Below are 22,512 nucleotides of genomic sequence, written 5' to 3' on the forward strand. Positions count from 1 at the left end.
GCGCGCGCTCCCGCTCGGTGACCGCGGCGGGCCCGGAGCGCACGTGGCGGCGCCATGGCCCGGCTGCTGCTGCAGGACGGCTCGGTGCTGCCCGGCCGCCTCTTCGGGGCCGTCGGGGCCGCGGCGGGGGAAGTCGGTGAGTGTGTCCGGGGGCCGGGCCGGGCCGGGATGCCGTGGGGCGGCGCGGGAAGGAGCGGGAACGGCAGGGGCAGGATCCGGGCCGGGGGCTCCCGCCGTTCGGGGCGCTCCGAGGGGCTGCCCGGGGCGCGGGGCCGGGGTCGGCCCGGCCGTGCCCCCCATCACCCCGTGCCCTCCCCGCAGTGTTCCAGACGGGCATGGTGGGGTACCCCGAGGCCCTCACCGACCCCTCCTACAAGGCGCAGATCCTGGTGCTTACCTACCCGCTGGTCGGTAACTACGGCGTGCCCCGCGACGAGCCCGACGCCTTCGGCCTCAGCAGGGTGAGCGGGGGCACCGCGGGACGGGCAGGGCGGCACGAGGTGCCAGGGCGGCACGAGGTGCCAGGGCACAGCGAGTGGCACATGGTGGCACGGAGAGCTTTGGCTGCGACGCCGCAGGGCCACAGTGGGGTCTGGCATGGCGAGGAGCGCGGCTGGGCAGGGGCAGACCCCGGAGCGCTGGGATCGGGGTGCCCTGGCAGTCCCTGGGTGTGGGCTGTGCGTTTCCTCGGCACGGCTCTGTGGCAAGGTGGGAATCTGGACCCCCGTGACAAGGCCGGGCTGGGGCTGGGCAGAGGGGCTGCTCGTGTCCCAGCCCCCTCCCAGCCCCTTGGCCTCCACGCCGTCTGTCCCGGGGCAGAGTCCAGCCCTGCTGCGGCCGTGCCCTGCCGGCTCCCCACGCCCCCCCTGGGGTCTCGCTGATAGCAGCCCTCTCCGGGCCGGTGCTGTGGGTCTCTGCTGTGCCCTGTGCCCCTGGGAGCCGTGCCCTGATCCCATGGCACGGGACACACCGGCGTGGCTGGTGGCAGGGGTGCTTTCCCGTCGGCTTGGTCTGTGCTGCAGCTGTGCCACGCTGAGGGCTCCCGTGGCATGGGCTGTGTGGGCAGTGGGCTGCAGTCCAGCAGAGCTGTGGGGGCTTGGACACCCCGTTCTGGGGCTCCCTGATCTAAGGCTCAGCCTCGCTGTGATGGGGGTGGGGAAAAGTGGCAGCCCAGCACCGGGAGGTCTCGTCCTGTGCTGTGGGAATGGGGCCTGTGTTCCATGGGGTTTCTCCTGGGCTGGAGACCCTCTGCCTTGCCCTGCTCACCCTCTGTCCCCGCAGTGGTTTGAGTCCAGCAAGATCCACGTGGCCGCGCTGGTGGTGGGCGAGTGCTCAGAGACCCCCAGCCACTGGAGCGCATCCCAGTCCCTGGACCAGTGGCTGAAGGAGCAGAACATCCCCGGGCTGGAAGGTGGGACTGGGGGGACAGCAGAGTGGGGTGGGGGCTGTGGGTCAGCGAGCTCTGAAACCAGACCCCTCTCTGCTGAATTTTGCCCACCTGGGGCTTGACCCTCTGCTGGATTTTGGGGCGATGATGCTGCTGGGGCGCAGGGTGCTGCTGGGGTGGGCCGGGGCCGTGGGCTGTGTCTCACTGCCCGCTTGCAGGGGTGGACACCCGGGCGCTGACCAAGAAGATCCGCGAGAAGGGGACGCTGCTGGGGAAGCTGGTGCCGGATGGGACCCCCGAGGACAGCCTCTCCTTTGAGGACCCCAACACCAAGCACCTGGTGCAGGAGGTGTCGCTGAAGGTGTGCTGGGAGTCTGAGCGGGGCTGGGGCGGCAGAGGGGCTGTGCAGCCCCTCGCTGTGGGGGCTGGCCCCAGCAGAGCCGGGTGATGCGCTCCCCTCCCCACAGGCACCGCGGGTGTTCAACCCGGGCGGGTCCCTGCGTGTCACGGCCCTCGACTGCGGCCTGAAGAACAACCAGATACGGTGTCTGTGCAGGCGGGGGGCTGCTGTCACTGTGGTGCCCTGGGACCACCCGCTGGACCCTGCAGGTGAGGTGGCAGTGGTCGGGGACAGTCTGGGGTCCCACCAGGCGGCTGGGTATGGCACTGCCTGCGTGTTCGGTGCTGGGGACAGCAGGCACCTGTGTTCTGCTCAGTGCTGTGGGGTGGGGAGCCTTGGTGCCATCATTCCTGGGGGCTCTGGGGCTCAGCCCTCAGTGTGGCACCACAGGAGCAGGGCTCGGGTTGCTGTGGTTGGCATGGGGGACCCTGGACTGTGGTATTGGTGTGGCTTGGGGTGGGGGGTACCCTGGGGGTCCCAGGACTGTGGTATTGGTGTGGCTCAGGGTGGGGGGCACCATGGGGGACTGGCAGGGCCTTGCTGCCACCTGAACGGGTGTTGTGGGGTCAGAACACCTTGGTTGTAACCCTGCTGGGGTGTTGGGGGAGCTGCAGGCTCAGGGTGCTTCTCTGCTGGTAGCCAGGACTGGTGGCTATGAGCCTGTGGGGACCTTGGGGACCCCTCTGTAATGTTGAGGGGCTGGGGGGCCCCACTCTGACCCTGCTGTTCTCTTGACACAGATTTTGACGGGCTGTTCATCAGCAATGGCCCTGGGGACCCACTGCTCTGCCAGGAGACGGTGTCCAACCTGTGCCAGCTGCTGGACGCACCCCAGCCCAAGCCCATTTTTGGCATCTGCCTGGGCCACCAGCTGCTCGCCCTGGCCCTCGGCGCCCGTACCTACAAGATGAAGTGAGTGGGGGTCCAGGGGCACCGCGGGGGTCCCGGCTGCTGGGGCTGCCTGACGGCTGTGCCGCCCCCAGGTACGGGAACCGGGGGCACAACCAGCCGTGCCTGCACGAGGACACGCGGCGCTGCTTCATCACGGCGCAGAACCACGGCTTCGCGGTGCAGGCGGGCAGCCTCGCGCCCGGCTGGCTGCCGCTCTTCACCAACGCCAACGACGGCTCCAACGAGGGCCTCGTCCACCAGCACAAGCCCTTCTTCAGGTGGGCCCGGGGCCGCGGCGGGGGCTGGGGGCTGTGGGGTGTGCCCTGCCTGACCCCCTCCACAGTGTGCAGTTCCACCCCGAGCACTGCGCCGGCCCCACGGACCTGGAGGGTCTCTTTGATGTTTTCGTGGAGGTGGCACGGGACCTGCGGGATGGGCACGGCAGCGCCCAGACAGGTGGGTGTGAGTGTGAGGGACAGCCGGGACACGGGCCAAGGGCTGCAGGACGGGGCTGTGCGTGGCGTGCCCTGTCCCCAGCGTGCCGCATCCCCCCAGTGCGGGAGCGCCTGCAGCAGTGGCTGACCTACAGCAAGGCGCCAGCGGGGGACGTGGATGCAGCCCGGCCCCGCAAGGTGCTGATCCTGGGCTCCGGTGGCCTTTCCATTGGGCAGGCAGGCGAGTTCGATTACTCGGGGTCACAGGTGAGTGCCAACCCCAGGGCAGGGTGGGAGGTGGTGGCCACAGGGGCCCAGGGCCACCAGCAGTGACCCCTCTGCTCCCCACGAGGCCATCAAAGCGCTGAAGGAGGAGAACATCCAGACGGTGCTGATCAACCCCAACATCGCTACAGTGCAGACCTCCAAGGGACTGGCAGACAAGGTGTACTTCCTGCCCATCACCCCTGAGTACGTCACCCAGGTGAGCGCCGCGGGATGCTGGCTGGGAGAGGGTGGGAACACAGGGAGGGCAGAGCTGGAGGATGAGTGTGGGGCTGGGCTGGAGGGTGTCCTGGAGCCTGGTGCGTGTAGGGCTGGACGTTGGGCTGGTGGTTGGAAGGGACTTGAGGGGCAGCACAGGGGAGGAGGAGCTGGAGAGCACAGGACCCACCGTGGTTTCTGTCCCGCCGCCCCGTGCCCCAGGTGATCCGGAACGAGCGGCCTGATGGGGTGCTGCTGACCTTCGGGGGACAGACAGCCCTCAACTGCGGCGTGGAGCTGACCAAGGCGGGGGTTCTGGAGCGCTACCGCGTGCGCGTGCTGGGCACCCCCGTTGCCTCCATCGAGATGACGGAGGATCGCAAGGTCTTCGCCGAGAAGATGGAGGAGATCGGGGAGCACGTGGCGCCCAGCGAGGCTGCTGCCTCCCTGGAGCAGGTCTGGGGCGGGCTGGGGGCTGTGGGGCAGGGCAGGGTCCTGTCCTTCCTGTTCCCACCGTGACCCCGTTGCTCCCTGCAGGCGCAGGCTGCAGCTGAGCGCTTGGGGTACCCGGTGCTGGTGCGCTCTGCCTATGCCCTGGGCGGGCTGGGCTCCGGCTTCGCCAACAGCCGCGAGGAGCTGGTGGCTCTGGTGAGCCAGGCCTTCACCCACACCTCCCAGGTGCTGGTGGACAAGTCCCTGAAAGGCTGGAAGGAGATTGAGTACGAGGTGGTGCGGGATGCCTACAACAACTGCATCACGGTACGGGATGGAGGGAGGCCCCTGGGCTGCTGCAGAGGGATGGACATGGGGCAGGGGCTGGGGGCTCTGCTGCACCTTGTCCCCAGGGAGGGCTCCCCAGTGCCTCTGGTGGTGCTGGCACAGCTGCTGTGTGCCATTGGGGGCTGCACCCTGTGAACCGAGCCCTGCTCCCCTATGCTGGGGTGTCCACCCCAGCTGTCCACTCCGTGGAACACCCCGTGGATTCCAGTCCTGACTGGGCAGGGGAGGATGGGGTGGGAACTGGGAGGAATGCCCATGGACAGCACGTGGAGCAGTGACCCCCCTGCTGCCAGGTGTGCAACATGGAGAACCTGGACCCGCTGGGGATCCACACGGGCGAGTCCATTGTGGTGGCACCCAGCCAGACCCTCAATGACACCGAGTACTTCATGCTGAGGCGCACAGCCATCAAGGTGGTGCAGCACCTGGGCATCGTGGGCGAGTGCAACATCCAGTTTGCCCTCAACCCCGAGTCAGAGCAGGTACTTGCAGCCCCTGTGGGTTCTGGCTCCCTCTCCTGATCCCCAGCCACCCTCGCCCTGGGGGATCTGGGTCCTGCCCCAGCTGTCACACGAGGCTGTGCTGCAGCAGGCCCCCGTGCTGCAGCATCTCCGGGACACTGTGGGTCTGGCCGTGTCACCATGTCACTGGCTTGGCCTGTTCCATGGCACCCACTGACCCTGCCCACCTGCTGCCCACAGTACTACATCATCGAGATGAACGCCCGGCTCTCCCGCAGCTCGGCCCTGGCCAGCAAGGCCACTGGCTACCCGCTGGCCTATGTGGCTGCCAAACTTGCCTTGGGCATCCCCCTGCCCCTCCTCAGGTGAGGAACCTCCACAGTGTGGGACAGGGTGCTGCCTGGTGGGCCAGCCCCAGCTGCTGACCCTGTCCCCTCCTCAGGAACTCCGTCACCAACTCCACCACAGCCAGCTTTGAGCCCAGCCTGGACTACTGCGTGGTGAAGATCCCGCGCTGGGACCTCAGCAAGTTCCTGCGCGTCAGCACCAAGATTGGCAGCTCCATGAAGAGCGTGGGTGAGCGCAGAGGGACGGCACTGGTGGGGCACATGGCGGGCACGGGACCACCTGCTCACCCCACCTTCTGCAGGGGAGGTGATGGCCATTGGGAGGAACTTTGAGGAGGCGTTCCAGAAGGCTCTGAGGATGGTGGACGAGAACTGTGTGGGCTTTGATCACACGGTGAAGCCGGTCTCAGACATGGTGAGCACTGGGTGTCTGTGCTGGCTGTGCCATCCTGGGGGAGAGGTGGCCACCTGCCTCCCTCGGCCACACTCAGCCCTTGGCCTGGCAGGAGCTGGAGACGCCCACGGACAAGCGGATCTTCGTGCTGGCGGCGGCGCTGCGGGCCGGCTACTCCATCGAGCGGCTCTACGAGCTGACCAAGATTGACCGCTGGTTCCTGCACAAGATGAAGAACATCACGGACCACGCGGTGCTGCTGGAGTCGTACCGCGGCCAGCAGGGCACCATGCCACCTGCCGTGCTCAAGCGTGCCAAGCAGCTTGGCTTCTCCGACAAGCAGGTGGCCCAGGCCGTGCTCAGGTGAGACGGGGAGGGAACAGGACAGCCCTGCTGTGCTCCCTGCCTGGGTCCTGGCGCTCACCCTGCTCTGTGCAGCACCGAGCTGGCCGTGCGGAAGATGCGGCGCGACCTGAAGATCCTGCCAGTGGTGAAGCAGATCGACACGGTGGCAGCAGAGTGGCCAGCCCAAACCAACTACCTGTACCTGACCTACAACGGCTCCGAGCACGACCTGGCCTTCCGCGAGCCCCACGTCATGGTCATCGGCTCCGGCGTCTACCGCATCGGCAGCAGCGTCGAGTTTGACTGGTGTGCTGTGGGCTGCATCCAGGAGCTCCGCAAGGTCAGCCGGGCCCTGAAATACCCAATCCTCTGCCAGGCTGTTGGGGTCCACTCCGGCTAGCTATGGACCCTTGCCCACACGATATTGCATAGATATAGGTAAAAGATTGAGAAGCGCTCTCCTCCACGTGGGAAATGTCCTTTATTCCAAGACACACATCATGTGGACAAACCCATGGGAGAAAGAGAGCATTCCCTGTGGGATGGGGACAGAGGGAGAGGTCCACAGCCAATGGGATACCAGTGAGGAGTGGTGAGGGGAGGGGAGGGACCACCAGGGGGTACTGGGGTAGGTGAGGGAAAGACCCTTTGTTATCTCTTTCCCCCATGTGATGGGGGAAAGAGATAACAAAGCACGTGATATAACATAAGCTATACAGTGCAATATAAAACTATTCTGTGCAAATTCCCAATCAGCCAGTGCAAGAGAACAACTAAAACTAGTGCACCACAACAGGGCCCCAGCACCCTGTGGAGTGAGGGGTGGGTGTTCCTGGTCAGAGGAGGAGGCTGGGTAGGGGTTGGGGGCTCTGGGCTCACCTTGTCCCACCCCCAATAGATGGGCTTCAAGACAATCATGGTGAACTACAACCCCGAGACAGTGAGCACTGATTATGACATGTGTGATCGCCTCTACTTCGACGAGATTTCCTTTGAGGTGAGGGGGCTGGGGCCCTGACAGCTGCGGGGCTGGGTGAGGGCTGCCATGGCTCCGTCCCAGCCCTTCCCCTGGCCTGCATGGTGCTGCAGGTGGTGATGGACATCTACGAGCTGGAGAACCCTGAGGGTGTGATCCTGTCCATGGGCGGGCAGCTGCCCAACAACATCGCCATGGCCCTGCACCGGCAGCAGTGCCGCATCCTGGGCACCTCCCCGGAGGCCATCGACTCCGCCGAGAACCGCTTCAAGTTCTCCCGCCTGCTCGACTCCATCGGCATCAGCCAGCCCCTCTGGAAGGAGCTCTCCAACATGGAGGTGGGGCCCGGCGAAGAGGAGAGGGCTGCCCCAGGGTGGCTGTCTGTGCGTGCTGAGCTCCGTCTCTCCCGCAGTCAGCCAAGCACTTCTGCTGCAAGGTGGGCTACCCCTGTGTCGTGCGCCCGTCCTACGTGCTCAGCGGGGCTGCCATGAACGTGGCCTACTCGGACAGCGACCTGGAGAAGTTCCTGAGCAACGCTGTGGCCGTGTCCAAGGAGCAGCCTGTTGTCATCTCCAAGTTCATCCAGGAGGCCAAGGTCCATCCAGGAGGCTGCTCCACCCCTGGGATGCCCCATGAAAGCCCCGGCCCCCAGCCCAGTGGCAGGCTGTGACCTTGTTCCTGCTCACAGGAGATCGACGTGGACGCGGTGGCCTGTGACGGGGTGGTGGTGGCCATCGCCATCTCGGAGCACGTGGAGAACGCTGGGGTGCACTCGGGTGACGCCACGCTGGTGACCCCCCCGCAGGACATCACCCCCAAGACACTGGAGCGCATCAAGGCCATCGTCCACGCCATTGGGCAGGAGCTGCAGGTCACAGGGCCCTTCAACCTGCAGCTCATCGCCAAGGTACCGGGCACAGGGGACTGCACGGCCAGGGGAGAACAGCCCACGTCCCCAGCCCTGCCTCATCCTGTCCCCTCTCTCCTAGGATGACCAGCTGAAGGTCATAGAGTGCAATGTTCGTGTCTCCCGCTCCTTCCCCTTCGTCTCCAAGACCCTGGGCGTGGACTTGGTGGCTCTGGCCAGCCAGGTGATCATGGGTGAGGATGTGGAGCCCGTGGGGCTGATGACAGGCACAGGCATCGTTGGTGTCAAGGTGAGTGGGGGCCATGGGGCCAGGCTGGGGTGCAGGGCCAGGCAGCCCCTGAGCCTCCCCTCGCCCCCAGGTGCCCCAGTTCTCCTTCTCACGCCTGGCGGGCGCTGACGTGGTGCTGGGCGTGGAGATGACCAGCACGGGCGAGGTCGCCTGCTTTGGGGAGAACCGCTGCGAGGCGTACCTGAAGGCCATGCTCAGCACCGGCTTCAAGATCCCCAAGAAGAACATTCTGCTGACCATCGGCAGCTACAAGGTACGTGGGGTCAAACTGCTGCGAGGCCGGGGCTCCCTCTCTGCCCTCTGACCGGCCCCTGGCTCGTTTCAGAACAAGAGTGAGCTGCTGCCCACGGTGCGCACGCTGGAGAGCCTCGGCTACAACCTGTATGCCAGCCTTGGCACCGCCGACTTCTACACCGAGCACGGCATCAAGGTCAGGGCTGGGGTTCTGCGGGGCCGGGGCTGGGGTTCTGCAGGGCCAGGGCTGGGGTTCTGCAGGGCCAGGGTCACTCGCGGGGTGTTGCAGGGCCCTGACGGGGTCACTGCCTGCAGGTGAAGGCTGTGGACTGGCACTTCGAGGAGGCAGACAGCAGCGAGGCTGGTGCCCGGGAGACCCAGCGCAGCATCCTGGACTACCTGGCCGAGAACCACTTTGAGATGGTCATCAACCTCTCCATGCGCAACTCGGGGGGCCGCCGGCTGTCCTCCTTTGTCACCAAGGGCTACCGCACCCGGCGCCTGGCTGTCGACTACTCCGTGCCCCTCATCATCGACATCAAGTGCACAAAGCTCTTCGTAGAGGTGGGCTTGGGCACCATGGGTGCAGGGAAAGGGAGCAAAGCAGGGTTGCAAAGTCCTGCTGTGGGTGCTGCGGGGCAGGCTCTGTGTGTGGGTGTCACTGTGCAGGGGTTGTTTCTGGGGACCCATCATCACCCTGCCCCTGCTCCTGACCCTGGGTCCTGCCTCACAGCTGCTCTTTCTGCAGGCACTGGGCCAGATTGGGGCAGCCCCCCCACTGAAGATGCACGTGGACTGCATGACGTCCCAGAAGCTCATCCGTCTGCCAGGTGGGTGTTCAGTGGCCCCAGGGCACAGCACAGAACGGGGACAGGGCTGAGAGCTGGGCTGGGCACATCTGCAGGTGCTGCAGAGATGTTTCCATGCTGCGCTGGCGGGATGGCCCTTGTCCTTCGTGTCCCCTGTGGCCAGCAGCTGCCAGTGCTGACGCTGACACTCCCCAGGCCTGATCGATGTCCATGTCCACCTCCGTGAGCCGGGTGGCACCCACAAGGAGGACTTTGCATCAGGCACAGCAGCCGCCCTGGCCGGGGGTGTCACTATGGTGTGTGCCATGCCCAACACCAGCCCTGCTGTCACCGATGCCACCTCGTTCGCCTTGGCACAGAAGGTGAGGAGCTGCTGCCAGCCTGGTGCTCACATCCCCTCCTGTGCCAGCCATGGTGGGCTTGGTGCTGGTGGCAGGACTGGTCCCACCACAGCACCCACTGCCTCTTGTCCTGCAGCTGGCTGAGGCTGGGGCCCGCTGCGATTTTGCTCTCTTCCTGGGAGCTTCCTTGGACAATGCTGGCACGCTGGGCCCCCTGGCTGGGGCAGCCGCCGGGCTCAAGATGTACCTGAACGACACCTTCTCCAGCCTGCGGATGGACAACGTGTTGCTGTGGATGGAGGTGAGCAGGAGGGCAGGGCTGGCACGGGGCAGGTTGCTCCTGGCTCCGGTGCCCACCAGCCCCATTCCCGCAGCACCTGGAGCAGTGGCCGCGGCACCTGCCCATCGTGGCACACGCGGAGCGGCAGACGGTGGCCGCCGTGCTGATGGTGGCCCAGCTGTACCAGCGCCCTGTCCACATCTGCCACGTGGCCCGCCGGGAGGAGGTGAGCAGGGCGAGCTCTGGGTTCCGGGGGCGCAGCACGGGGCCCTGTGGGTTCCCCACTAACCACGGCTGCTCCAGATCCTGCTCATCAAGGTGGCCAAGCAGAGGGGCATCCCGGTGACGTGCGAGGTGGCCCCGCACCACCTCTTCCTGAGCCAGGACGACCTGGGGCGCCTGGGCAAGGGCCGTGCGGCCGTGCGGCCGGAGCTGGGCACCCGCCAGGACGTGGAGGTGCTCTGGGAGAACATGGACATCATCGACTGCTTTGCCACTGACCACGGTCAGTCCCTGGGGATGGTGCCCGTGGGGCAGGGAAAGCCATGGGGACAGCCGCGGTGACCAGCCCCATCCTGCAGCTCCCCACACGCTGGAGGAGAAGCAGGGGCAGGAGCCTCCCCCTGGGTACCCTGGCCTGGAGACCATGCTGCCACTGCTGCTGACGGCCGTCTCCGAGGGGAGGCTCAGCGTGGAGGACATCGTCCAGCGCCTCTATGAGAACCCTCGCAAGATCTTTGGGCTCCCAGCGCAGGAGGACACCTATGTGGAGGTGTGTCCCTGCCCACCCGCCCCAGTCCAGCCCCCACCCTTCTGCCTCTGACCCGCTGTCCTGGCAGGTGGACCTGGAGCAGGAATGGATCATCCCCAGCAGCACAGTCTTCTCCAAGGCCCGTTGGACCCCCTTTGAGGGCATGCAGGTCAAGGGCACAGTGCGGAGGGTAGTCCTGCGTGGGGAGGTTGCCTACATCGATGGGCAGGTAAGGTCCTGGCTCCTTTTCTTCCTGTGTTGAGGGTGCCCCCATCACAGAGGGGGTCTCCCAGTGCTGACCCCATTCCCCTAATCCCATCCCTGCCACGGCTGCAGGTGCTGGTGCCCCCTGGCTATGGGCAGGACGTGAGGAAGTGGACCTCAGGAGCTGCACTGCTGCCACACGCTGCCCCCACCAAGGAGAGCGTGAAGGTACTGGGGTGTACAGAGCTGGCAGGGGGTCCCTCCCTGCCCCAGCTCCAGCGTGGTCTCTCGTTTCAGAGCCCTGAGCAGCCCCGGCGCGTGGCCGGTGACGTGCTGCGTGGGCGAGCCCCCAGCCCGCGCCGGCCCGGCCCCGCGGGTGACGCACGCTTCCACCTCCCGCCCCGCATCCACCGCGCCTCGGACCCCGAGCTGCCAGGTAGGGGGGTGGGCGGGCAGCGGGCGCGCTGCCTGGGGGCTGGTCTGGGACGTGGCGGGGTGGCCCCGCTGACGCCAGCCCTTGTGTCCCGTTCAGCATTCCGGAGGCTGGGAGCCGCGCACCGCCCGGGCGCCCGAGGCACCGGTAATGTCGGGGGGCTCACTGCTGGCACTGACTGCAGCCCATGAGTGCATCCCCTCCCCCAGGTGCCCTGCAGGCCCCGGGCTGCCTGCGTGCCCCCCGTGGGCCCCTTCTGGCACCCAGCACCAGGACTGGGTGCTGTAGGAGAGGGCACGGCTGTGCCGCCCGCTCCCCTCCTGCCCCAGCCTGCATGGCACCTCGGGGACCCCTCACCCCAGTGTGAACTGGGGGTGGCCAGTGGGAATTGTGGGGTGCGCAGGGAGAGGGTCACAGCACAGTGTGGGGCTTGGACTGCCTGTCTGGTTCACCATCACCCTGGTGTCACACCCATCTTGGTTTCACCTGGTGTGGCCAAGTGCCAGGAGGGCTGTGCCACACTGGCAGCACGCTGGGACGAGAGCAGGGCCTGGGGTGCTGTCTCTCCCACACCCCTAACACCACTGCTCCCCTCTCCCACCCAGCTGAGGACACTCGTGAGAAGGGCAGCAGGAAGGCAGCGGAACCAGGTGAGTGCAGCAGGGGCCCACAGTGGGGATCCGGGGTTTGTGGCTGGTGGCTGGGCTCCTCAGGGCACCCCGTGGGCTGACCAGCTGCTCTCGGTGCCACAGATTCGGCGGTGGTCCAGGACAGCCACTTCCACCCGCTGGGCCCCGTCCCGCGCCAGACGTCCCCTCAGCGTGCCCCCCACTTCCAGACCTCCCCGCTGCTGCACCCCCTGGTCGGGCAGCACGTCCTCTCTGTGCGGCAGTTCTCCAAGGAGCAGGTGCCCTGCCGGGCAGGGGGCTGTGGGTGCTGTGGTGCTTCCTGTGCCCCCGAGCTGAGCCCTGGTGCCGCCTGTCCCCGCAGCTGTCCCACCTGTTCAACGTGGCGCACACCCTGCGCATGCTGGTGCAGAAGGAGCGGAGCCTGGACATCCTCAAGGTGAGCCGTGCCCAGAGCACGCGCCTGCCCCGGCACCCCGAGGGAGCCCTGCACCAGGGGAGGTGCCAGGGCTCCCCGAGCTGACGGCCCGGCCCTGCAGGGGAAGGTGATGGCCAGCATGTTCTACGAGGTGAGCACGCGGACCAGCAGCTCCTTCGCGGCAGCCATGAGCCGGCTGGGCGGCTCCGTGCTCTCCTTCTCGGAGGCCACCTCCTCGGTGCAGAAGGGCGAGTCGCTGGCTGACTCCGTGCAGACCATGTGCTGCTACGCCGACGTGCTGGTGCTGCGGCACCCCCAGCCCGGCGCTGTCGAGGTGAGAGGGCTGAGGGGAGCTGCCTGCTCTTCTGGAGGCACCAGGGACTGCCCCAAGGGCAGGGAGGGTGACCTGCTCTGTGGGCAGGGACGTGGTCCCCAGCTGGGCCGGGTGGGAATTGTGGGAGTTGTGGGAGTTGTGTCCTGCCTGCGCTCACCTGCCTGCCTTGCCGGTGCTCCCAGCTGGCCGCCAGGCACTGCCGCAAGCCGGTGATCAACGCCGGGGACGGGGTGGGCGAGCACCCCACGCAGGCGCTGCTGGACATCTTCACCATCCGCGAGGAGCTGGGAACAGTCAACGGCATGACGGTGAGCTGCGGGGGCCGGGCAGCACGGCCGGGCGCTCAGGGGGCTCTGAGTGAGCCCTGAGGGGCCTGGGCAGGCCGGCTGACCGCTGTCCCCAGATCACCATGGTGGGTGACCTGAAGCACGGGCGCACGGTGCACTCCCTGGCCCGGCTGCTCACCCAGTACCGCGTCAACCTGCGCTACGTCACCCCGCCCGGGCTGCGCATGCCCCCCGACATCACCAGCTTCGTGGCCTCCAGGGGCATCCAGCAGGTGAGGAGCAGCGTGGGGGGCTGGCCCCACTCTCCTTGGCCCAGCCGTGCCCCCCAACCTCACGGTGCCGCCGCAGGAGGAGTTTGGGAGCATCGAGGAGGCGCTGCCGGACACGGACGTGCTGTACATGACCCGCATCCAGAAGGAGCGCTTCCAGCGGGCCGAGGAGTACGAGGCTGTGAGTGAGGGAGCCCGGCTCCTGCTGCCCCGCGGCTGGGCGCTCCCTGCCCCGCTCAGGGCTCTGTGTGTCCCCTCAGTGCTTCGGGCAGTTCATCCTCACACCCCACATCATGACCCGCGCCAAGGAGAGGATGGTGGTGATGCACCCCCTGCCCCGTGTCAACGAGATCAGGTGGGGAGAGGGAGCAGGGCTAGGGCAGCTGCAGGGTGCGGAGGCTGCAGGGTGCTGGGGGCTGCTGGGGGGCTGCAGGGGAGCTGCAGGGTGCTGGGGGCTGCAGGGTGCGGGGGGCTGCAGGGTGCTGGGGGTCAGGGGAGGTGTGGAGGGAGTGTCTGGGGAGGTGTCTGGGAGAACGGGTGTGAAATATACAGGGCAGAAGGGGGGTCCTCGGGGCATGGGGCTGTGGGCAGGGGAGAGCTGTAGGGTGCTGGGGGGGCTGCAGGGTGCTGGGGGCTGCAGGGTGCTGGGAGTGTCTGGGGAGGTGTCTGGGAGAATGGGTGTGAAATATACAGGGCAGAAGGGGGGTCCTCGGGGCATGGGGCTGTGGGAGGGCTCTGGGGACGCTGGGACACTGGTGTCACCGGGGCAGTGGTGGCACTGGGGCAGTGGTGGCACTGGGGCAGTGGGGTCCCTGGGGCATGGTGTTGGGACACTGGTGTCCCTGGGGCAGTGGTGTCCCCTCGCTGGGACACTGGTGTCACCGGGGCAGCGGTGTCTCTGGGGCAGTGGGGTCACTGGGGCAGTGGGGTCCTTGGGGCAGCGCTGCTGGGGCACTGGGGCAGTGGGGTCCCTGTGGCAGTGGGGTCCCTGGGGCATGGTGTTGGGACACTGGTGTCCCTGGGGCAGTGGTGTCCCCGGGTCACTGGTGTCGCTGTTGCTGCTGGGGCACTGTCATGCACGGGAGCCGCGGCGTGCCGGGGCTGTCTGGGGAGGCGCGGGGGGTCAGGGGCAGGAGCACTGCGGTGCGCTGGGCAGGGCTGGGCAGGGCTCGGAGCCGCGGGGCTGCAGCTGCTGCTGGGCCGGGGCACGGGCTCCGCTGAGCGGGGCTGCCGGGCCCGGGGGTGTCGGAGCTGCCACGTGGGCCGGGGTCCGGGGGGTTCCGGGGGTCCCGGGAGATCCTGGGGGTCCCGGGGGGTGCCGGGGGTCCCGGGGGGTGCCGAGGGTCCCGGGAGGAGGGTGGGCTCGGGGTCCCGGGGTGGGCTCGGGGTCCCGGTGCCCGTTCCTGCCCCCGGTGTTCGTTGGGGCCCGGGGCGGCGCCGCTGATGACGTCACCCCGCAGCGTGGAGGTGGACTCGGACCCGCGCGCCGCGTACTTCCGGCAGGCGGAGAACGGCATGTACATGCGCATGGCGCTGCTGGCCACGGTGCTGGGCCGCTACTGACCAATAAACGCTGCCGGTCGCCACACGGCATTGCGCCGCGACACGCGTCACCGCGCCACGTCACCGCGCCGCGACGCGCGGGCCATGGCGGCGCTCTGGAGGGGCTGCGGGCGGCTGCTGGCGCGGCGGCCCGGGGCAAAGCAGGCGCTCACGGCCGGTAAGGGACGGGCCGCGGCCCTGCACACAGCCCCGCACACGGCTTCCGGAACACAGCTCTGCCCCGCTCTGCCCCTCACACTGCTCCCCCGGAACACAGCCCCTGTGCTACCCTGCCCCGCCGGCACATAGCCTCTGCCCTGCCCTGCCCCGCACACAGCGCCCTGGAACACAGCTCTGCCCTGCCCTGCCCCGCATACAGCCCCTGCCCTGCCCCGCATACAGCCCCCCGGGAGCACAGCCCTGCCCTGCCCTGCACACAGCCCTCCAAACACAGCCCCTGCCCCACACGCAGCCCCCCGGGAGCACAGCTCTCCCCTGCCCTGCCCCGCATACAGCCCCCCGGGAGCACAGCCCTGCCCTGCCCTGCACACAGCCCTCCCAGAACACGGGCTCTGCCCTGCACACAGCTCCCCGGCAGTCCCTGCCCGGCACACAGCCCTGGGAACACAGCCCTGCCCTGCCTGGAACACAGCTCTCTTCAGAACACAGCCCCTGCCCTGTACACAGCTCTCCGAACACAGCCCTGCCCTGCCCTGCACACAGCCCCCTGGGACACAGTCCCTGCCCCACCCTGCACACAGCTGCCCCGAGCACAGCTCTGCCCTGCTCTGCCCTGCCGGCACACAGCCCCGCTCCCCGGCACTCACACTGCCCCGGCACGAGCCCCTCCTGGCTGCCCGTCCTTGCCACAGCCACGGGCATGAGCCCCTGCACTCCCACACAGCCCCTCGCCACGCTGTGCAGGCACTGCCACCGTGCAGGGGCCACGGCAGGGGCTGCCCAGTGCCTCAGGGGTCTGCCTGAGGGGAAAGAGGGGCTGCCATGCCCCGGGCTCAGCAGGGACCGTGTGTCACACCAGGGAGGGGCCCTGGCCTGCTCTGGGCTCAGGACATCTCTGTCAGGGCTCTGTGCTGGAGCTCTGGCTCAGGAGATCTCTGTCAGGGCTCTGCTGGAGCTCCCAGCTCAGATCTCTGCCAGGGCTCTGTGCTGGAGCCAGAGCGCTCGTGGGGACTGTAAGGAAGCTCACCCCTCACACCCAGCCCCGGGGGGCACTGTCCCAGGCCCCCTCAGCGGGAGGGGATGGATGCAGAGCTGCAGCGCTGGGAATCCACAAGGGCTCAGCTGTTCTGTGTTTGCCAGCACTCAGCAGGGAAGGCACAGAGGTGCTGCCGGAGAGAGGGCTCTGCACAGGGCATTGGATCTCCCACCACTGCTGCTGCTTGCAGAGCTGTGAGGTGCCATGAGTCTGCCCCGGGGTCGGCTCGTGGCTCTGCTGCTCCAAGGATTTGTAACCCTGGGGCAGCAGGCAGCTCTGCCCCTCTGTGCTCCCTCCCCCAGCACACCTGAGGCTGTCTGGGTGGTGGGAGAGCGTGTCCTGCTTGTTCCGTGTGTTCTCAGGGCTGTGCAGTGCCCGAGCTGCACGGGTGGGTGGGAGCTGGGGGTCCCTGCGTGCTCCTTGCTGCACCCCCTGCTGCAGCTCCTGCCCTGCCCTGCCCCTGCCCTGCCCTCGTGCTCCCACTGCCCCAGGATGCTGGGAAAGCACAGCCCCGGGCTCGGGGTGCCCTGCTGAGCTGGGGCTCCCCTCGCGGTGCAGTCCCTGGCCCTCAGCCCCGGGGGCAGCGGGGGGGTGGCACGGTGCCCCCCTGCCTGGGGCGCTGCCAGCCGCTTAGCTGTTCCTGCTGTTATTTTTATCGGATGTCATGGAGTCTATTGCTGGCAGCACGTCCCGCTGTGCCTGGCAGCAGCCCAGTGTGGAGCTGGGGGGGCTGCCCAGGGCTGGCCCTGCCCGCCGTGGCCCCGGCTGGCTCCAGCCTCGGCTCTGCTCTGCCTGTTGCTGCTGCAGGGGGAGCTGCTGTGGCACTGCCCTGCCCTGCCCCAGGGCTCTGCCAGCCTGCGGGGCTGGGCACAGCCTCTGTGGGTGCAGGGCTGCTGCTGGTATGGCTCCACCAGCCCAGAAGTTTCTGCCCTGGGCTGGGCTCTCCCTGCTGGGCAGGTGCCCAGCTCCAGCCAGGGGGCACGAACGCTCCTGCTCTCCCCAGAGCTTCCACAAGTGACCCCATCGTGGCCAGGCTCAGCCCCTCCCCTGCTGCCTGTGCCCTGTGCCAGGTCCATCCAGCCTCCAGCCCTGCCTCTCTTGCTGCTCCCAGGACCCCAGTGCTGCCAGCTGGGGCCAGGCCAGGGAGCTGCTGGCAGCTGGCTGTGCCCACTGTGCCCGGCCACGCTTGCTGGCCCAGCTGCAGTGCGAGGGCTCTGGGGTCAGGCAGGGCTCTGCCTCCTGCATCCTGGGCCCCGGGCCAGGCTGCCAGCAGGGCCTGGGCACAGTGGGCAGTAGCACGTGCCTGCAGCCGTGACCCTGCTGTCCCTCTGCCTGTGGAGAGCAGTGCCCTGCTCCTGCCAAGGCAGTGCCATGGCCATGAAGGTGGTGGTGGTGCCCTACTTAGGTTTGGGCCCCATTCAGAGTCCTCTGGTCACAAGAGCATCAACCTGGGGGTCGGCTAGGTGCCCTGGACACAAGGTTTGGCTGGGATGAAGGCTCCAGCCCTACACAACCTGGGGCATCAACCTGGGGGTCGGCTAGGTGCCCTGGACACAAGGTTTGGCTGGGGCTCCAGCCCTACACAGGAGCTGTGGCCAGGCTGTGCTGGTGGCACCCTGGGCAGGCACTGCTGCCAAAGTCACTGCAGGGGGCTGGATGTGGCTGCATCCCCTGGCCCAGGAAGGGATGCACAGGCAGGTCTGTCCCTCCACACAGCCTCATCACTTCTGGGCACTGGGTGAGTAACAGCAGTGCCTGCCGTGTTCTCCATGAGCGCCGTGCCCCTGCACCCAGCTGCAGGCAGTGCAGCTCCAGGCAGTGCAGCTGCAGGCAGTGCAGCTCCTGGCAGTACAGCTGTGCAGGCAGCCGTGCTCTGGTGTGCTGGCCTGGAGTCAGTGCCTGCCTCCACCCCTGCCCGGTGCCGGTGTGGCCCGTGAGCTGGTGGGGCTGCTCTGCCATCATGGGGGGTGTGGGGTCTCTCGGGGCTGGGGAACAGACCCCCAGATCCTGGGGCTGGTCGGGGGTGCCAGATGGAGCCTGTGAAGCAGGAGGGGGTGCTGCTGGGGGTGCAGCAGCTCTGCGGGGCTGCAGAGCCTGGGCTGGCCCTGCTGGGGAGCTTCATGGCATGGTGGGGACAGGGAGCTGGGCCCTTGTCCATGAGGAACCCTGGCCGAGTCCCTGGGGCAGGGCTGGTACCGAGCTGCTCGTGGCTGGTACCACAACCCTGGGGCTGTCGGGACAGGGGCTGCGCCCGTCGGGCTGAGGGTTTGCTGGGCTCAGGGCTTCCCAGGACGGAGCAGAGCGGCAGCGGGGCTGGAGACCTGCCCAGGGAACGTCCCAGGGGGAGAGGGGAGAGGGAGCAGGAGCCGCCGGGGCCGGGGGAGCAGCTGGAGGGGCAGCACTGGGCCAGCTGAGTTGCGTCGAAGGGGTCAGGGGTGTGGGATGGAGCAGGAGCTGCCAGAGACCCAGCCGGGCAGCACCCCACCGGGGGCACTGATCGAGAAACAGGGCCAGGAGCTGTGCCAGCAGCCAGCTGTGGCAAGGGGCCGGGGCAGCGGGGAGCGCGTCCTGCCCATCCCAGCTGGTGGGGGATGCGGGCAGGGAGCTGGTCTCCAGGGAGGGGATCAGTCGGCAGAGCCTGCCCGGTGTCCAGGGAGAGATTTGGGGATGCTGTGGGAAAGGCTGCGTGGAGATCATGGGCAGCAGCTGGGCAGGCTCTGCTCTGAGAGCACCGTGGAGCCTGGGGATGGGCCAGCCCTGTGTCTGGTCACGGGGAGGAGGGGCAGCTGGGCACCGTTCACACCAGAGACGCTGCAGTGAGAGCCCTGAGGCACTTGGCAGAGTGGGACCCGTGCCACAGGGTTTGGTGCAGGCCGTGGGGAGCTGCAGCTGGGGCAGAGCCACCAGGGCTGGGCAGGCTCAGGCGTCCTGGGGCAGGGGCCCTGCTGTGGGCAGGTCACACGGGGTCTGGCCTGCCTAAGGGGGCCGTGCTGGTTGCAGGGGCCCTCATGGGAGCTGGGGATGTGATTGCACAGCAGCTGGTGGAGCAGCGGGGGCTGCACGGGCACCACTGCCCCCGCACCCTGAAAATGATGGCCATTGGCTTCTGCTTTGTGGTGAGTGGGGGTAATGGGATAATGGGATAATGGGATAATGGGATAATGGGATAATGGGATGGGAGGGGAGGGGATGGGATGGGGATGGGGTGGGATGATGGGATGGGATGGCTCCTTCAGCAGGATGGGACTGTGACTTGAGCTATCCTGGTGCCACCTCCAGCAGCCATGGGCAGGGCCAGTTCCATGGAGCAGGAGGAGCATAGGACGAGCTTGTCTTTGTGGTCCAGAGCTGGAGCAGGGCCGTGTAACCTGCCCTGGAGGCCCCAGCCCTGACCCCTGTGACCAGTGAGGGCAGTGCTGCTCCTCACCCCCTGGCTCCTGCAGGGCCCTGTTGTGGGCAGCTGGTACAGGATCCTGGACTGGCTCATCCCAGGGAATACAAAAGTTGTGGCTGTGAAGAAGGTGATCCTGGACCAGGTTGGTGTGACGTGGGTGAGGGTGTTGTGTGGGACGGCAGCAGTGGGACAGGACAGTCCCTGTGGCAGGTTTCCAGCTGCTCTCAGAGCCCGGTGCCTGAGCTGGGCCCAGGCTCACTGCAGCAGAGGGCTGGTGGGCATTTTGGCAGAGGCTGCCTGTGGCCAGCCTGGCTGCAAGCAGCACAGGCTCCTCACATCGGCCGGGGCTCCTCTCTCGCAGGGGGGATTCGCTCCGTGCTTCCTTGGCTGCTTCCTGGCTGTCACAGGCGCCACCAACGGGCTGTCACTGCAGGAGAACTGCTCCAAGATCCAGCAGGTATGTGCTGCTGCTGCTGCCCTGGGCAGCTGTGGGCCCTGGCAGCTCCTCCCTGTGCCAGCCCTGATGGCTGCTCCTGTTTGTGCCCGTGCCCAGGCCTGGGACCCAGGGCGTGTTGGGTGCCCAGTGCTGCCATCCAAGTACTGGTGCCAGGGCCAGTTCCTCTGGCACAGGTGTGCTGTGGGCGAGTGCTGGGGTCCCACCTGGGCCAGACACGGGTGCCACGGGCGTGCTGTCCAGCCCTGCTGCTGGCTGGGTCTCCGGAGCAATTACTGAGATGACTCCCATTAACAGTAATTGCTGGAAACCCGTGGGGACACTGAGTCAGCGTGTCCAGCGTGAGTCACTGGGGAGGGGGTGCCCACCTGCCACAGGATGAGGCACGCTGGGGTGGTCGTGTGGCTGCCAGCAGCGGCAACACCAGCCTCTCTCACTGATGCTGCCTGCAGTGCCTGTGAACAGCCCCGGCCTGGCTGGAGCTCTGCCTGAGTGCCACCACCCAGGGTTCATTCCTCTGCATGAGGGCACCCAGCCTGCTACACCTGGACTGCCAGCACGTGCCCCTCACTCTGCCCCAGAGTGCAGGAAGGAGATCCCAGGGCAGGACCACATCACCTCTGCTTCCCTCAGGCTCTGTGCAAGCCACAGCCAGAGCACGGGGTGCTCTGAGGCACCCTAAGGGCACACGTGAGCAGACCGTGGGCACGGGCAGCACTCTGAGCACTCCATCCATCTTCCTCTGCTGCCTCCTGACCAGCTGGTGCCATGGACCCTGCCTTGCCTTCCCCAGGGGATCCTGCCGTGGTTGGTGATCCGTGCGGGCTGTGGCTCCCACGGCCCTGGCCTGGAGGGGTGATGGGCTGGGCTGGCAGCAGCGCTGGCAGCACCTTCCCCTGGCTTGGGGCACATCCGCCTCTCCCCACGCAGAGGAAGCGTCAGCAGAGCATCCATCACCCCGTCCTGGGCTGCTGGCCAGCGCCACCAGGAGCCGGCCTGCTGGCTGAGTCACGGCCGGGCTGCACGGGGACTTGTCCTGCTGCCACGGGACAGGGATGTGACACGGCCCTGGCTGGGGCACGAGGACACGGCTGCACCTTGGGATCCCCGAGCAGTGGGCCCAGCTCAGTGCCCTTCTCCATTTCTGCCACGTGGTGCCCAGCAGGGGCCTGGGAGCACTGAGCTGGCAAGGGGCTCACTGCCCACACTGGGGGCCAAGCCCTGTGCCCGTGTGCCCTGGCTGTGGCACAAAGTGGGGATGGTTCTGGTCACCCTCTCCCTGCCTCCCTCGTGGCTGTGGGAGGGCATGGCCAGGGCTGCAGGGGCTCCGTGCCCAGCACTGTGGAGCTGAGGACAGTGGCAAGGATGGGGACTCTGAGTGCTCACACCTCCTTTTTCTTCCAGGACTACATGGATGCCCTGATGACCAATTACTGTGTGAGTGCTGGCACATCTGTGTCCTGTGCCCTCCTCCGTGGCTCTGTGGGACACCCTGAGGGCCAGGCAGGGGTGGGTGTGGGGAGGGGACCCTGGCAGGCTGCTCACCTCTCCTCCCCTTCTCTGCCCAGATCTGGCCGCCCGTGCAGATTGCGAACTTCTACTTCGTGCCTCTGCAGCACAGGTAGTGTTGTGGCCCTGGCGCCCAGTCCCTGCCCCCTGAGCTGGCAGCTGCAGACCCTGTCCCCTCTGTCCCCAGGCTGGCTGTTGTCCAGTGTGTTGCCATCGTGTGGAACTGCTACCTGTCCTGGAAGGCGAATCGGATGTGAGGCAGGAGCCGTGTCCCGTGCCTGTGCCCAGCCTGTGCCCTGCCTGACCCTGAGCTGGCAGTGGGCACGCGTGGCATGGGCAGGCTGGACACGCAGGGGCCTGCAGCAGCCACCCCGCTCTTCTCTCAGGGGAGCACCAGCCCCTGTGGCCACAGCCCTTGCTGCTCCAGGGACAGGATGGTGCCAGGACAGCCTGGATCTGCTCTGTCCGTGCTGTGCATGATCTCCATCTGTGCCCAGCCATTTCTGAGCCCTGCACACAGGGTGCTCCTGCCCCGAGTGTGCCCTGACCTCCCCCACGGCACATCCCGAGGGAAAAGAGGAGTGGGAATGGAGCAGGGCTGGCTCTGGGCTGGCTGTGCCCCGGGCACTGAGCTGGGGTCACTGCAGGGGATGCTCCTGCTGAGAACGGGGGTTGCTGTGCTCTGCTGTGGACAGGCACAGCCTCAATAAACAGTGCTCTTCACTTCTGGTTCCCGTGGCCCTGGGGCTCGTGGCCCAGCATGCCCCAGGCCCTGAAGGGGCTGTTCCAGGGCAGCTGTTCTGTTCTGCATCAACAGGTCCCCTCTGCTTCATCTCAAGGCACCGAGCGTGGGGCTGGGGACTGCAGCCTGCTGGGGTGGTGTGCCCCACGCCCCCCTCTGCCTCATCTCAAGGCACCGAGCGTGGGCTGGGGACTGCAGCCTGCTGGGGTGGTGTGCCCCACGGGCTGGAGAGGGGAGGGGACTCTGGCAGAGGGGGGAAGGTGGTTTAGGGGGTCATCAGGGCCTACTGAAGCTGTTCCATGGGCTGTGATGGTGCCTCCACAGCTGCAGAGCACTGAAATGAGGTCGACGGAGCCCAAGTCCTGATGCTGGGTGCAGAGTCCCCCCAGGGTCAGGGATTGCTTGATGCAGGGCTGTGCATCCAGGGAGGGCTCAGGAAGGGTTGGGGTAGGGCTGGGGCTGGGGCTGGGCCAGGGCCACAGTCCACCTGTGCCGTGTCCAACACAAGCCTGCCTGTTGTGCCAGAGAGAAACCCCAGGGAGCTGCCACTGCCTGCATGCTGCCCCTGAGGATGTGTCCATGCTCTGGGATGTGTGTCCATGCCCTGGGGATGT

At 67.2% G+C, this 22,512-nt stretch overlaps 2 protein-coding genes across 6 annotated transcripts; both read left to right on the plus strand.

Annotated features, from left to right (window-relative positions):
• The first annotated feature begins 1 nt into the window (after position 1).
• Positions 2-14,627, plus strand: CAD (carbamoyl-phosphate synthetase 2, aspartate transcarbamylase, and dihydroorotase). Of its 4 annotated transcripts, none has more exons than XM_039710822.1 (45): positions 2-136; positions 322-461; positions 1,282-1,411; positions 1,606-1,748; positions 1,855-1,996; positions 2,528-2,699; positions 2,771-2,956; positions 3,022-3,134; positions 3,216-3,379; positions 3,465-3,596; positions 3,818-4,051; positions 4,133-4,354; positions 4,669-4,857; positions 5,077-5,201; positions 5,279-5,412; positions 5,486-5,598; positions 5,690-5,940; positions 6,016-6,262; positions 6,821-6,919; positions 7,012-7,236; positions 7,311-7,493; positions 7,587-7,805; positions 7,888-8,055; positions 8,126-8,308; positions 8,381-8,485; positions 8,605-8,853; positions 9,038-9,119; positions 9,294-9,460; positions 9,576-9,740; positions 9,814-9,945; positions 10,023-10,224; positions 10,301-10,491; positions 10,559-10,699; positions 10,807-10,902; positions 10,972-11,110; positions 11,207-11,254; positions 11,713-11,757; positions 11,860-12,014; positions 12,098-12,172; positions 12,273-12,485; positions 12,668-12,793; positions 12,889-13,044; positions 13,121-13,222; positions 13,302-13,396; positions 14,502-14,627. In XM_039710822.1, exons 1-45 carry the CDS (start codon positions 55-57, stop codon positions 14,602-14,604), a joined length of 6,783 nt encoding a protein of 2,260 aa, XP_039566756.1. In that variant the 5' UTR covers positions 2-54; the 3' UTR covers positions 14,605-14,627. The 4 variants fall into 4 exon arrangements, with proteins under 4 accessions (XP_039566756.1, XP_039566757.1, XP_039566758.1 ...); XM_039710823.1 differs by having other exon boundaries at positions 3,234-3,379; XM_039710824.1 differs by lacking the exon at positions 11,207-11,254.
• MPV17 (mitochondrial inner membrane protein MPV17) lies at positions 14,575-21,879 on the plus strand. 2 transcript variants are annotated; one of them, XM_039710826.1, is made up of 7 exons: positions 14,605-14,761; positions 18,800-18,915; positions 19,243-19,335; positions 19,555-19,650; positions 21,052-21,084; positions 21,216-21,268; positions 21,344-21,879. In XM_039710826.1, exons 1-7 carry the CDS (start codon positions 14,689-14,691, stop codon positions 21,411-21,413), a joined length of 534 nt encoding a protein of 177 aa, XP_039566760.1. In that variant the 5' UTR covers positions 14,605-14,688; the 3' UTR covers positions 21,414-21,879. The 2 variants fall into 2 exon arrangements, with proteins under 2 accessions (XP_039566761.1, XP_039566760.1); XM_039710827.1 differs by lacking the exon at positions 19,243-19,335 and having other exon boundaries at positions 14,575-14,761; positions 21,052-21,082.
• The last annotated feature ends 633 nt before the right edge of the window (positions 21,880-22,512 follow it).

Source organism: Passer montanus, unplaced genomic scaffold (assembly GCF_014805655.1).
Source record: "Passer montanus isolate IOZ18808 unplaced genomic scaffold, ASM1480565v1 scaffold232, whole genome shotgun sequence".
NCBI classification, from domain to species: Eukaryota; Metazoa; Chordata; class Aves; order Passeriformes; family Passeridae; genus Passer; species Passer montanus.